Source organism: Microtus oregoni, unplaced genomic scaffold (genome assembly GCF_018167655.1).
Source record: "Microtus oregoni isolate MIOR12 unplaced genomic scaffold, Mior012 000031F_ref0000149, whole genome shotgun sequence".
NCBI lineage: Eukaryota > Metazoa > Chordata > Mammalia > Rodentia > Cricetidae > Microtus > Microtus oregoni.
Window position 1 is genome coordinate 10,933,303 of NW_024543090.1, and position 14,636 is coordinate 10,947,938.

The following is a 14,636-nucleotide window of genomic DNA, read 5'->3' on the forward strand; positions in this document are numbered from 1 at the left end:
CACAGACATATCTTGCTTGGCGTCTGACATAACTGTGGATGATCCAGACTCAGGTCACCAAGCTTGTGCAGCAAACACTTGGCCCACTTAGATCTCCTCAGTACTGTGAATGACTTTAAGATGAAAATATCAGGAGATAGTCTGAATGTGGTGAGTTTCCCTAAGAATAATGAAACTTTTGCTTTGAGAGACCAAAGAATGTGTAATTTTTCCAGCCCATACCCATTCAACAAATGCCAATTTAATATTTAAAGAACAAGCAGATTAATCTGTAATGTCAGATTATAGTAAAAATGATAATTTATTGAGTGAAAAAAATTTCTATTCATTCCATTGTATACTATATTGTGCCAAGAATCATTTAACATTCAAGTTAAATCTCATCATGCAGCCAGGCAGCAGTGTCTCTTCTAAAATTGCCTACACAGGCTCAGACGATTGAGAACTATTACAGTAAAGACTTAAAATGACTTGCACAGCTTGTTAAGGCAGACCTCATGCACGTATCCATTAATTATTAGCATAAAAAGATAACAAGTGAGAATATGAAAATATATGAGCAGCATTCACATCATACAGATTCCTGAGAATAGTGTGTGCTATAAATCTTTGAGAAATAATTTATATTCATATGAAAAGCACGTATAAAACATTTCTCTCCACTTCAGCAGAGTGATCTAAAGTTAACATACTGTGAGGCGCTGTCTGCATTTTACTGTCAGTTATGATGGAAACAAGGTTGATTGCCCTGCAACTGTTCACAAAACAAACATTTCAGACAATTTCTTTTTGGTTCTCTGTGTTCTCATATCTGTTTCAAAAATATCAGGAAAGGCAATTTCTAAATTAATATACTATAACTTTTATTAAAATATCATTCTCTGTTCATATCAATCAGTATGACTTAAATCCCAATGGACAGTAGAAAACCCTAGATAAAGAACTTTTAAGGAAACAGCTGTTATTGTTTGTCCTCCTGTAAATCATATGTCTGTCTTGTATCCCTAATTTGGAAAAGATGTAAATGTTAGGTAAACAAAATATTATGCTCAGGCATGTGTATATACTTAATTAATAAAGAAAAGGGAGCACAAATGATCTGAAATAGAGGGGCTGAAATCTCTTTTAGAAAGTTTGTAGAATTAACCATTATATTTGCAATGGAAGAGTCCCAGGAGCAAGGATTTGTGTAGGAATTTACAACATATCTCTAATTTATTCTTTCTTTCTTTCTTTCTTTCTTTCTTTCTTTCTTTCTTTCTTGGTGCTAAGAGTTGAGTCTATGTGTGCCTTGTGCATGCTAGACATACACTACCTCTGAGCTACATTCTCACATATTAGAGTCCCAGGGCATATACCTGACCCAGAATTATAGGAAAAGTAGAAAAGTGAATATCCTTGGTAGAAACTAAAACAACCATAATCAAGACAACAAAGCTTTTTTGAGTGTTAGAATGGCACACTTCCAGTAATTGAAACTAATTTCCTTATAGCGATTCAATAATATGTGTAAAGTGTTTTAGTTTTGAGTGTGCCTAATACAATATTTTGAATTTTGTTAATATTTCTCTGTGTGTGTGGCTCAATTGAACAAAACCAAACTGAATAAATCATGCTCTCTTTCTGTATATGTGTATATGTGTGTTTTCTGTGTGATTTCCCACATTATTTTCAAGAGATAAAAGCTTGGACCATCTTGTTTTTCAAGGGAAAGTGTATTGATTATTTTTAATCATAAATCCATCTACTTCACCCCTTACATTTCCTTCTATTCTACCCTCGTAATTTATATCTCCTCTGAACTTCTTTTAATTGAATACCCCTTCATTTGTACTCCATCAATGTGTAGACAAAATTGACATTCAAATAAGGATTCTACAACAAATTAAATTACGATTTTCACAATTAATTCGACTTTGTTTCTAGAGAGTTTTGAAATTAAATAAAATCAGCTCATCAAAAACAAAACAAAACCCAGAAACTTCCATTTCATGATTAAAAAGTGAAACTCAGAAAGGTATTTTATGCAAATAATACACTACATGCATGCATTATTTCACTAGCTCATAATTGATAGTGCACACTATAGAAAAAGCATAAGTGCTGCAGAACATTTGGCTTTGGATTTCCTGAATGAACAGATTACAGTAGCATCCTACGTAGTTGGTCGTAGAGCTCCATAAGCTGGAACTTGCATTACACAATGCAAAAGTGCAAACACTGAAGGGACATCGACATATTTACACAGTTTCAACATGATGTTCTGTGAGATGTGTAATAATTCAGCGAGGGGCACATGGAATAGAATGTAAGATAGACTTCTTCAGGAAAGTACAAACTAGTCATGTCTAAATGATAGAAGAAGAGGCATTCAAATATTTAAAGTGGATCAATTGGCATTCATGAATAAAAAAATGGGCAGTGCACTTGGCTCTGAGTGATAAAGCAAACTTAAACACAGCCAATATAATAGAATTACTCCAATGGTGTTCTTAGGTTTTGGATTTATTTTTGTTTGAGTACTATGGTGATGTTCAACTGCTTAAGTGCATATTCGACACAAAGCAGCGCAAATGCCATGTGCATAACCCATTATCTCAAGGCTAGTGCACAGAACCAACTCCACTAGCCTGTGAGCTGAAGGGACATGAAGTTCTGATCTCACTCACTTCTTGTGAGTATATGAACTCAAGTGACCATCCTAGTATATGATTAGTATGACCAGTTTGTTAACATTTACGTGGAAATCTGCCTCTGGAAATTTTGCCACCACATTTCCTATTTGCTCTGCAGCTGATTGAACTGGGTGGACTGGAAACCCAGAACTCCCCTGAGGGCTTGCTCTGAGCATCAGAGCCTGGCTCCCGGCCATTTCAATTGCATCCCTTTGGAGGTCACACGTGTTTCTTTCCTTAGAAGTCCGAGCATTCCAAATCCCAGAGGCTGCTGTGATGTATTTCCAAGTAATAATTTATACATGTAGTTTTGCCAAGTGAGCCTTCCTCTTGGATCCCATCTACACTCTAAGGGTCTCATTCCCACACTAATGGTACCTCCCCTTTTGGGCTACAGGCACAGTCTAAGGCCATTCATGGTGAATAGGCTGTCCACTTTTTCTCCGCTGTTGCTGCAAATGTTCCAGCTCAGCCTCATACATCATTTCTTGGACTAAGTATTTCTCTCGCCGTATGCGCTCACGAAGGCCCTTTGGTATATCTGGAATCAGGTATGCAATGAATGACTTAATCCCAAAAACGAGGTGCTGTGAATTAAGAGTAAAATTATGTTTTCAATGGTTCCAAAACATTGTAAAACAGAAAAGTCATGAACAAAATGATGCATTTGTCTTCAAATTGAACATCCAAACTTAATATGCAGCATTTAGAATATTGCTTTCAACAGTTACATGAAGAACACAAACATTACTGATTGCCACTGTAGAATATTGGACACCAAGAATTGTTTCCTCTTTTTAATGCTATATTAATGATATCACTTTATAAAAAAGCATCTTAAATTCTTTTGTTCAAAATTCTTACATGCTGTTTAATAGTACTGTAATACACATTAAGAGACACAAATATGGAAGGTTATTCTAGTAAAAATGTATTTTCAACAGATCAAAATACATGCTCCATAAACCTGTGAGCCAGTGATTATATTCAACAGCAACGAATTTATTTTTTAAAAAATCCATTCTATAAGTTCACTATCAGTATAACTACTATGAAATATTTGATCTGTGTTAAATAATTCTGGTAAAATTAGCATTATTTATGTTTTGAAAATAAACCGTCAACTTTGGGAGTTTGTTAATTTTTTTTAGTTTGTTTTGTGAAATAATTTTTGCTATTTTTTTCTTGACATCCTGGCCTAGGACTTTCTTTGTAGACCAACTGATAGAAATCCACCTGCCTCTGTCCACATGTGCTAGGACTAATGATATTTACCACCACACCAGGCATTAGTGTTAGACTTGAACAAGCAAGATGTAACGCCAAAGGCATTATACCTGTAAGCAAAGGCTCAGAATTTGAATGAGACCAATTAAGCCTTTATTCTACTAACACTCAGTAAATGTTGACCCTTGCTCAAATCATCTACATCCTGTGTCTATGATAGTGATGACAATACTACCTCTTAAATGAATAAAGTAAACACACACTTGAAGAGCTTAAACGAGTGCTTGGCACAGTGTGAGTCCTGCTTAAATAGCACTTCCTACTGTCATATGTATTCTATGAGAAGGATAGGTGTTTCCATTTCTCAGAAAAGAGAAGGAACAATGTGTTATTTGCAGGGTTAGTATAGCCTGTTAAAACAATACTTCTATGTAAAGGGCTTTTAGTGGACAATACCTTTTTATGAGAAAAGGAAGAATTTGTTGTACATTTAGCTGTACTTGCTTATGAGTCCCAAGAAACTTCATTCCAAAATAGATAGTAATACAGCAATACATATTTTCCCTCACACAATTGGGACTTTCTTTCCTGATCATTAAAAATATCATGATTAAAAAATTCAATACTATTCTTCATAATTATTGGAATAAAAATAAAAATATATGCCATGATTTAGTAACGTGTAATATATGACAATAAATATTTCATTGTGCTTTCTGATTATAGGTCAGGTTTAGCAGATGTGTTCCAGACACGAGTCATGCTCATTAATAATTCTTTCCGGATCCAAAGTAAAATAAGGAAGATACAAAAAGCTTTAAGGTACAAAATTATTGAAGTTATTTGAAAAATAGAGCATCCAAAATGATACTATATTTTTAAACATAGACAAGCCACAACACTTAAAGAATTAACAAGTGTAAGGAATTTACAGAGGTTGATTGGCTGTTATGGGATCAGTAATAGGGAAATGAGGAAAAGAAAATGTAGAGGGTCTCACCAGGACCCATGAATGGTTACTCTGAATTGATGTGTCTGATTAACTTTGTTTGCTTGACTTCTGAGGAAAATAAAAAAATATGTATCTTTTAAAGTGAGATATAAGAGACATCTCATTGAAAGTTTGGATTGCAAATATGAGTTAACTCATATTATCTGCAATGAAGTAGAAAGTTTCATTCAGGAGGATATTTTTATTGACTCTCAGAGTCATTAAATCAGAGAATTTTAGTCCTGCCTACGACCTTTAGAAGTAAACATTTCATTTTCAGATATTTCATTATAAACTTTTAATTTATATTTGGAAACCACTTAGAATGAATAAATGTCTTTAAAAAATATTTTCAACATTTAGTGGGTAGAATGTTTGTCTAGCATTCACAAAGCCCTGGGTTCTACCCCAAGATTCATAGGAATCAGGGGTGTTGGTTCATGCCTGTAATTTTAGTTCTTGGGAGACACAGACAGGGGGATTAGGTGTTTGAGACAAACTCTGGCTAAATAGCAAGTTTGAAACCACTTTGGAATACATGAGACAGTTTTTCAAAAAACAAACAAACAATTCAAAACCTTTGTTCCAAAAAGTTTAAATATGGATCTCTTTTTTGGTCATAGAAAACATAAAGTTTTTCATTGACTCGGTGATATCTCAGAGGAGGTGTTTAATACACCTCAGTGCTAAATTCTTCACTGTATCATGACTTATGAAATAAGATGATAATACTATATCCATTTCCTTCAAAATTACCTCAGAGGATTACAATTCAATACTATCATGATAAACTCCAGTCACTTTTAATAAAAGTTTTGGGCAAAACACGAAATCAGCCAATGCCTTTTAAACAAATATATGCACGGTTCATTATATTTTGAGTTAATTATTCAGAAATATCAAGTGTTCTATCCTTATGGGTAGATTTGGATTCATTTACCAGCTCATGAAAGTCACCCCATCTCTTTAAGAATAGTCAGTCACTAGGAGTTTAAAACCAAAAGCCTCAATTTTTTTACGAGATAGTATCTTTCTCCCTGATTTTTTTTGTATAGATCCATTTACTCAACCCTTGCTCATTATTATTCAAGCTCTTTATAATTGGTTTACCATATCTGATACTTTTCCCAGGCCTACCAAGGTTGTTTCTCAGAAGTCAGTGAAGACTTGACATCAGACTGACATATCCATCAGCAAAGCTGTTATCCACAGTCACCTCTCCTATGACTAACCTCAAACACGATAATGAAGGCCAGTCGAGCAGCTAGGATGTGCCAGTATTGCAGCGTGAACTCATAGGGTTTGGAGCTCCAAGGAGGGCCTCTATAGTCTCGGTACCTGCAATCCACAAAAACAGAAAGCATGAATGATAGCAAAACCTTCTTCATTACCTGAACTCCAAAATTATAGTTTAAATGATTTGTTTTACATGTAGAAAGGAAGAGATGGCATGGCAAAAGCAAACAGGAGAGATAAATATATTACAGGTAAGTTACCTGCAGTAACCAGATTTTCCCATACCAAGTTCACTCAGGTCAAAGAAGGATAAACTATTGTTGACATATCCTTTTAGGCAACTAGGAGAAAACAATAGGGCTATATGAGTCACAATTAATTCATTTCTGCAATCATTTCTTCTTTATTAGTGACACGATTGAATAAATGCCATTTATTCTTTCTAAGTCTTCAGTGTTCTAATTTCTCTCTCCTTTCTTCTTGTCCTGTTATTTCTTCTCAATATTTTTCTTTTGTTTTCTTTTACTTAGTTTACTTTTTAAAAGTGGTTTTGTTTATGAATCATCCTGCCACTTGTGCATTTAAACTCTGTCCTTTGCAAACAAACACATGCAAACATGACTGGCTGATTATAAGCTAGGCTTATTTGTTATCTATTTACTTGATATATTTATTGTGCACTTATACTTTGTTATAAAAATTTTTAGTGCTTGATACTCAACTGTGAGAAAAATAGGTATTTATACATAATGAAATTGTTTTTATTCATCTAGAAAGATGTCATTAGTCAGGTGTAGTGCATGCCTTTAATTCTAACAGTCAGGAGGGAGTGACACTTAGATCTCTGAGTTCAAGGCTAATCTGGACTACAGCCCATGTTCCATAATATCCAGGGCTACACGGAAAAAACCCATTTCAAAAAAAAAAGAGAGAGAGAAAGAAAAAAAAAAGGAAAACAAAGAAAGGATCACATTGAGTGACTGAGTCTGTACCAGGAAGATAAAGCTTGCATGCTTTCTCTCAGGTGTGTTTTCTAGATTTTAGACAGACACATAAAATTATGTATGTCCTGTAACATAAAAACTGAAGTCTAACTGTCTAGCTAGAGGGTGGGGATTATTGAGAGGGGAACTAGTATATGTGACAATGAAGCGCATACACTCTAAATATGTTGCATATTTCTATTAAAATGTTCTTATATCACCCAACACCATGTACACTGAATATAGACAATAAAATCATTAAAAGTGTCAGGTCATTTTTTAAACTTTACATCTTAAAAAGGTAGATGCTAAATTCCGGAGTCTGTAAAAACGTAGTTTTGTTATTATTATTTATTGTTGGGACTGACTTTTGTCTTTCAACTCCAAGAATTACAGAGTATTTTTTCTTGGAGACCTACGCCATTCTTTGGTAAGTAGAAAAGTGTGACACTTTCTACACAGAAGATTGAAAGTTGCAGATTTTGTAAAATAATAATTATTAATGGTTTGTGAAGGACACTTTGCTTTTCTCTTTGTAATTTTGAAGGTGATTACACGGCAGTTGAGAATATAGCTAGTAACCATGGCATTTGCTGCCAATAGTCAGAGTTACATAAATCCATGCCAATCTTTAGCCACAACTGTTGTTGCACCATAATCTAAATGCAAAAAGTTGAAGGGTGAATAAAGTCTCAGTGTTACCGTGAACATAGTGTTAATGTGGGCTGGGGAGATGGTTTAGCAGGGAAACCTGCTTCCTGCCAATTCTGAGGACCTGAGTTCTATCCTTGGGACCCATGTGTCAGAAGGAAAATAACATAACATGTCTGCTAACCTTCACAAGGCAACCCCATGCACAAAATAAATCAATAAACAACATATAATAATATGATATAATGCTGTTATAAATAGAACAATAAATAATTTTAATATAGTGTTAAAGTTATAGACCGTGAGGGATTCTTGTCGACCACATGTTGAGAAATACTCTACTAGGAAAGATTTTTAAAATCGGGATTCAAGTATGTGTCTATTACATTCTTACCTTCAAAATATTAGTCACAACGCAACAATAGCAACTGTATTCCTTGTTCATTTTCTATCTTGTAGCATTGGTCAAATATTTCCTTTTCAATATTGTTTTATCCACTACTGTCTGTCTCTTCATGACTTGCTCTGAAAAATTCTAATTTGAGTAGATTTTTCGCAATTTCATTGCTAAGTATGCTTAGCAGATTATTAAGTAATCAAGTGTCCCCCTTGATATATGACATTCAAATCAGAGAAAAACAGTGTCATTTTGCCTGAATTTGGTCTACACCTGAAATTGGTCACTGAATGTGGAAAAGCCAGGCGCTGTCCAAAGGACAGGCAGGTTCTGAAATGTAAACTCAGTAGAATTTTCAACCACCACTAGGTGGCAATAGAATTACCAGCAAGTCATACCAGACAGCAGTTCTGCTTATTCCACACTTGATCTTAGCCAAAAGATTGAGAAGTGATTGAATTGGACTTTTCAAATTCTTAAAATCTGGTCCTAGATCATATTGCATTAACAAAAAGTGGCATTTTTGTTTTTCACTATTGATATTCACACAACCTTATATTTACATTGAGTGCATTCTCAGACACCATTTCACAATCATACAGATTATTAAGAATCAAGCATGTCATAAAGATGATGTACATAGTAGAAATGACAAAGTTAGAATTTAAATTTAAGGTGTCTAACACTGAATCCCTTTAAATCTCTTAAGGACTCAAGACCTGTTCAAAAAGTCAATAGTACAATGCTTCTATTACCACTCCTTCACAAAACAAGAGACCCTTGTGTTCAAGGGCTTTCCCAGTGCTCAACTTGCCAGCAGTCAGTTAAGAGTTAACACCACCCTAAAGCAATGCTTCATCTGTTGTGGATAATCTCTATCCACACCTATTGCGGCTCTCACTCTTCTCCTTTTTCTTATAGAATTCTGACATTCACGTACAAAGCTTTTTAAGGTGTCCCAGGTCTCTACAGTCAATTCTCATGTGAATTGTCCCCTAACATCTTCTGAAAAGGAATATTTTGAAATAATAAATATTGCCTAAAGTGGTTTTCTATATCAGCTATTTTTTCCCCAGGGGACAGCAGGCAAAGTCTAGAGATGCCTACTGTTAGTAGAATACATAGATTAAGATAGCTGTCATTGAATCAACTGGTTAGAGACCACATGTTTTGCTAAGCATTGCACAGTGGGCAAAACAGCCTCCCTCCTGGCTTGAATGAAATGTTTGAATTAAAATGTCAATAATCAAACTAAACCGAATAAAAAGGGTAAATACTGTGGAGGTTGCTAGGCTACCCCATTTGAAGCATGTATTTCAGTTTTAAATGAAAAACACGTACTAACCACACAAAGGGAGGCAATTCTGCATCAGCCAGATGCCTGGCTCTATATGCTTCTTGAAAATATCTAGGCACTAAGATGACAGACTTTGCAGGTTCTGTTTCTCACTTTTGTCTGTCTTTGTTCCCCTTTTTATGGGTTTCACTTTCCTATCTGCATAGCAACAACACTGCTTTGTCTGGTTTGAGTCGGAAGAGTCTATTCAGGCTTTAGAACTCAACCTTTCTAGAAGTATTAGAATGTTCTTAGCACTTTGACACGGTTTCAAGTAGAAACAGACTCTAAAATTAGCTGCTGTAGAAAGCACATTTTGTTCTTAGGCCCATTTGCTTTCATCTAATAGACACATTATAAACAAAAGAACCAGAAACATTACTTTTAAATGGCCAGAGAACAAAACTTCCCAGTAAGTTCTCCTTTTAATTATGACTATAAAATAGAACAGAAAAAAATATATATATAAATTTTGACCTTACTTCTCATTCTGCTTTACGTGATTGGCACAAGGCCCATATTTGTATTCGTAGACAAAACGTGGGATGTAGTCAGATGTAATAGCAATTACGAATGCGTTGGTGATCACAGCCAATATGCCAATTCCCTCCAGAATTCCAAGCCAGATACCTGGTAGAAGAAAAAGTAAAGGTGGTGAATAAAAGTGAACAAGATCAAAAAAAATAAAACAACAACTCTGATTTATTTTATTTTCGAAAGAATATTCTGTTTCCAGTTTTATATTGAGCCACATTTCTGGATACCAATTATTTTTAACATGAAATTGTCTTATTGTATTACTGATTGTGTATGTGTGCTCACACACTTGGGTACCTGCAGAGAGCAGAAGAGAGCATCTGATTGCCCTGTGAGCCACCCAGTGCTCACGATTAGAACTGAACTCTGGTCCTTGGTAACAACAACAACTGCTCTCTGAACAGATGAGTCATCTCTCCAGCCCCACGTTACATTTTTCTTTAAACTGTAGTCCACACACTTTCCACATATTAGAGATATTGCACACACGATTTCAAATGGGGGATAATTGAGTCTTACCTATGTCAGTTGCTCGGGCTGGCAGAGGCCTCCTCCACTGGGTCACAAATTTATATGCGTCCAATCTGATTTCTATGATATTGTTTAACAAAGCCAAAAGAGGGGCCAGAGGAAAAGCAGCAACAAAGATGGTGGTAAAACCAAATTGCAAAACTGTAAGACAGAAACATTAGGGAGTTATAAATACACACAGTAAAATCTACTGAGTGCCTCACTGTGCCAGTTAGGAGCATTAGATGAATTACCTTTAAGAATACCTCTGCCCAGTAAATACTCTTATTTTTATAGTTGAAGAAACTTTTGTTCTTATGTGATAAGTAAACTTGTTAAAGAGTAGATGTCTAGAGAATGTTAAAAACTTGCACTCTATCTATGTAAGGCTATATTTAACATCTACTTTCCTTCTCCTGCCCACATATAATATGAGAAGAATGGCAAAGGAATTAAACAGAAAGGGAGTAGGAGAAAGAGGAAAAAAAGAGTGAGAGGGGAGGAAAAAATATCAAAAATACAGGCATAATACATATTTTCCTGAAGGCTCTGGCAGGGACACAAAGGATCTACTACCCTGTCTTCTCTTTTTGTAGATCAGGATATTGAAGATCAGAAAATATGTCAACAACTGGATTGGAAATCCATGTTTTCTTAATATAAATTAACGACATTCTCTCAGAAATTCAGACTGGATTCTAGAATGTGAAAAGGATGGATTTGGAAAGAGTTTATGGAGTGAATATGGCAAAAATATATTGTATGAAAATATTAAAGAATTAATAAAAATGTTATTTTATAACTGTGACTTTCTTTGAGAGGATACTATTTTTCTTTATGAAAAGCTGATCTAGCTTTTTTATTTTTCACTTAAATCTTTGCTCAACCACCTGGTGTGGTGATTCATGCCTATAATTCTATCACTGGGGATACTAAGACAGGAGGATTCTGAGGTCAAGGCCTGCCTGAGTTATCCATCAAGTTCAAGATCAAGTTAAGTACACAGGGAGACTGTATCTCAAAAAGAATACCGCTTAAAAACTAGAGGCTTCATTGTGTGAACAACCTTGTTTTAACTAGATAGCACGGTTTCTTGACTGTAACGTCTGTGAGAGTGCACAAGGCGTGCTTTGGACCTCTGTTTTTTTTTTTTTTTTTTTTTTTTTTAGGATACGGTTCACTTCTGTTTCAGAATGATCAGTGCAAAAGGAAAGTATTGTTATTACTGCCATTTTTTCCTTAAACCAAAGCTCATGTTAACTGACAAAGCAATATTAACGAGGCCACATGGCCCTGCAGAAAAGCCTCTCCTTACCCATTTCTAAGTACTCGTCCATCAGTCCATGAATATTCATGGGCTGAAGATTCCAGTCATTTTCCCACTGTGGTATAGAAGCATCCTGTATTCCCCGCTTGATTTTATGCCGTGACCACCAGTTTTGGATTAACCTGCATCAGGGAGCAGACCAAGGGTATGTGAACTGTTACTAAAGCATCTGTGGAAAATGTGTATATTTACTAAGAAATAACAAATTTCAAATAATCTATTGTTATAGCAAGTATTCTTGGAAGTGAAGGTAGTCAGTGGTATTAATTTTTCAATGAGTATAAACAAAGTACATCTAAACTCTACAAAGTTTTAAATCTTTAAATTATAAAGTCAAACTACCAAAGATTTAGTGAACGTTACTAGATCCTATCATTCTAGAACTCTTTGAAGTTCTCCAAACATCTAGATACTACTTCATTGCCAATAAACTGAGCCATTCCTTGGTACTGACTAAGCTAAATTCATTTCTCCTACCTCCCCCTGTAAAAACTCTTGTTTCCTGTTGTCTTTAGGCCTGAGTCCTTCATCCTGCCACTTAACTTCTTTGAGTTTATAAACACATGAAAAGTTTGAACACTAATCATAACATTCTACTACTATAGTTAAGGAAAAATATCAGCAAAAGATTTGCTTACATGAATCATTGTTTGGGGCCTGGAAAACGAGTGAAAATTCCCTATCACTGGCATGGGAATGGTCATGATACTATGAAGTCTAGAGAAAACCTGGTATGCACTGTGATGGGCTTCTGCATAATGAATTACTTAAGACTTTAAAAAAAGATACTCTCAAATGACAGGAATTTACACAGTTCAGTTAATAGGACCTAAGGTTTAATTTTAGGTAATTGGAGACTCAGATTCCATTGGAAGTAGCAGTGCTCCAGTCAATATCCCATGGAGGTTGCCCGTGGAATCCCACAAAGATGTGAAAGGGGAGGCAAGTTAGAATTGACACCAATCTGCTTATTTAAATTTTATTTGTATTGATTTTGCTTAAGGTTTTAGCTGAATAGAAAATTGTGGTTTAAAATTTGAAAACTACTGCTTTGGTGATCCATTCCATCTTGCTATTTTCGCTCAGTATTAGACATCCATGATCCAAGATTACCATCAGACTGAGGCCATGTTTACAATTAGTGTCAAACATGAACAATGAACACAGCAGATCACATATGATGGTGCTACTAAGAATCCATTTCTGTTCTACAACAGCCACAATTTGACCCTGCTGGAATTTATTAAGTGCTCATGGCAGATCAAATCCTATGCCCCACACTTGATGTCTAATTTCCTCAGCTGTGTTTATATGATGCCTCCTATCCTGCACATTTTCGAGTGACAGGAAAAGGAGAAGAAGGAACATAGCAAGTACATGAGGGACTCTAGCCCTTCATTCCTCATGCAGGCTTTATGTAGAAAAGATTTCATTGAGTCTGTTATATAACCTGTACATATATATTTATACAAATATATTAGATATTCACATTTGTATATAATATACACTCTTCCAGAGCATTTTGTTATTTAAAATTTAAATTATATTGGGTCATTTAATTTAGTCTTTGCAAATCTCTTGCTTCACAAGTGAAAAAAAAATATCAGAGAGATGACATAAACTCTAGCCAAAATTAGCAGGGAACAGAGAAAAAAATTCAGACCGGGAGTAGATCATTCTGAACCCATGCTCTATGTCTACCCATAGCTTAACCGATACCCAGCATGCTGCTGTGTTAATAGGACTTCTCTCATTTTGATGAGTAAGCCTGTTTTATATCATTAATCAATGAGTAAATCTGTATATATCATGAATCAGCTCATCAGTTTTTTTTTTCATATGAAAATGTCCTCACAGGATATTATCACATTAGTTTGCTTCTAATGATTTTTGTAGAGGTAAGACAAAGAAGGCATCATAAAAGGTTTGTCAAACTTTGTTCTGTCCAAAACTTTTGCTTGAATGTTCCCTTTTGGAAGGAAAGGAGGCCCTTTTCATTTAACAATAAAGTTACTATAACCTTATACCTGTTGATAGCTCAAAGACAACAGAGAATCTATTTTCTTTTCAAGATTCTCTTTTACTAATGTTTAAAAATAGCTAACAAACTGAACTAGTATTCTACGTACATTAGTTCCTTTAATCCCATCATCTGGTCCTGAAGTTGATCTAACCATGAATCTTTTCTTAAAGATGTAAAAATTGTGGCTCAGAAAGGCTGAACTTACAGGAAATCATACATTTAGTAAGGAGCAGAGTGGGAGCTGACCGATCATCTCACTGCTCACGAACCCCAAATCATAACTCTATATAAAACACATCTAAAGATAGCATGCTCACGGATATCCCAGCTCCATGAAGTTGTTCCATATTTGCTTCAAAAACATGATGACTCCCATCTGGAGGCAGAGGTCTATCAGGCAGCCACTGGGATGGCACTAATATAGAAGAGTAAGAGCCATAAGCTTCTGCTCCCCCTCAACTGTGTCCCAAGCTGCTTCAAATATCCCCAACTTTAAATTGCAAGGTAAACCTTACATCTGGGTCTCATTTTCCCACGTAAAAAAAAGTGGAAACAGGTACAATGACATTTTCAGTAACCATGGTGGAATTTGGGTTAGCTATCAGTGAGTACTTGCTGTTTCCCACTGTCGATCATGGTCACATATGAAGAATGCTAACAAAAGTTCTACATCTATAAACAATAAGGTATTAAGAAAATGTGTTTATGATTTTATTTCTAGGATCTATTTCCAAATAATTTTA

General features: G+C 35.2%; 1 protein-coding gene across 2 annotated transcripts in view; it reads right to left on the bottom strand.

Annotated features, from left to right (window-relative positions):
- Positions 1-283: 283 nt before the first annotated feature.
- Ano3 (anoctamin 3) overlaps positions 284-14,636 on the bottom strand; it is a 228,023-nt gene continuing 213,670 nt past the window's right edge. For both annotated transcript variants that reach the window (XM_041679064.1, XM_041679065.1), the window contains 7 exons: positions 14,211-14,308; positions 11,859-11,992; positions 10,553-10,705; positions 9,979-10,126; positions 6,390-6,470; positions 6,126-6,231; positions 284-3,262 (listed from right to left, as the gene is read on the bottom strand). In XM_041679064.1, the coding sequence (XP_041534998.1) occupies positions 3,080-3,262; positions 6,126-6,231; positions 6,390-6,470; positions 9,979-10,126; positions 10,553-10,705; positions 11,859-11,992; positions 14,211-14,308 (903 nt within the window). In that variant the 3' untranslated portion in view covers positions 284-3,079. The remainder of the gene's footprint in view (positions 3,263-6,125; positions 6,232-6,389; positions 6,471-9,978; positions 10,127-10,552; positions 10,706-11,858; positions 11,993-14,210; positions 14,309-14,636) is intronic.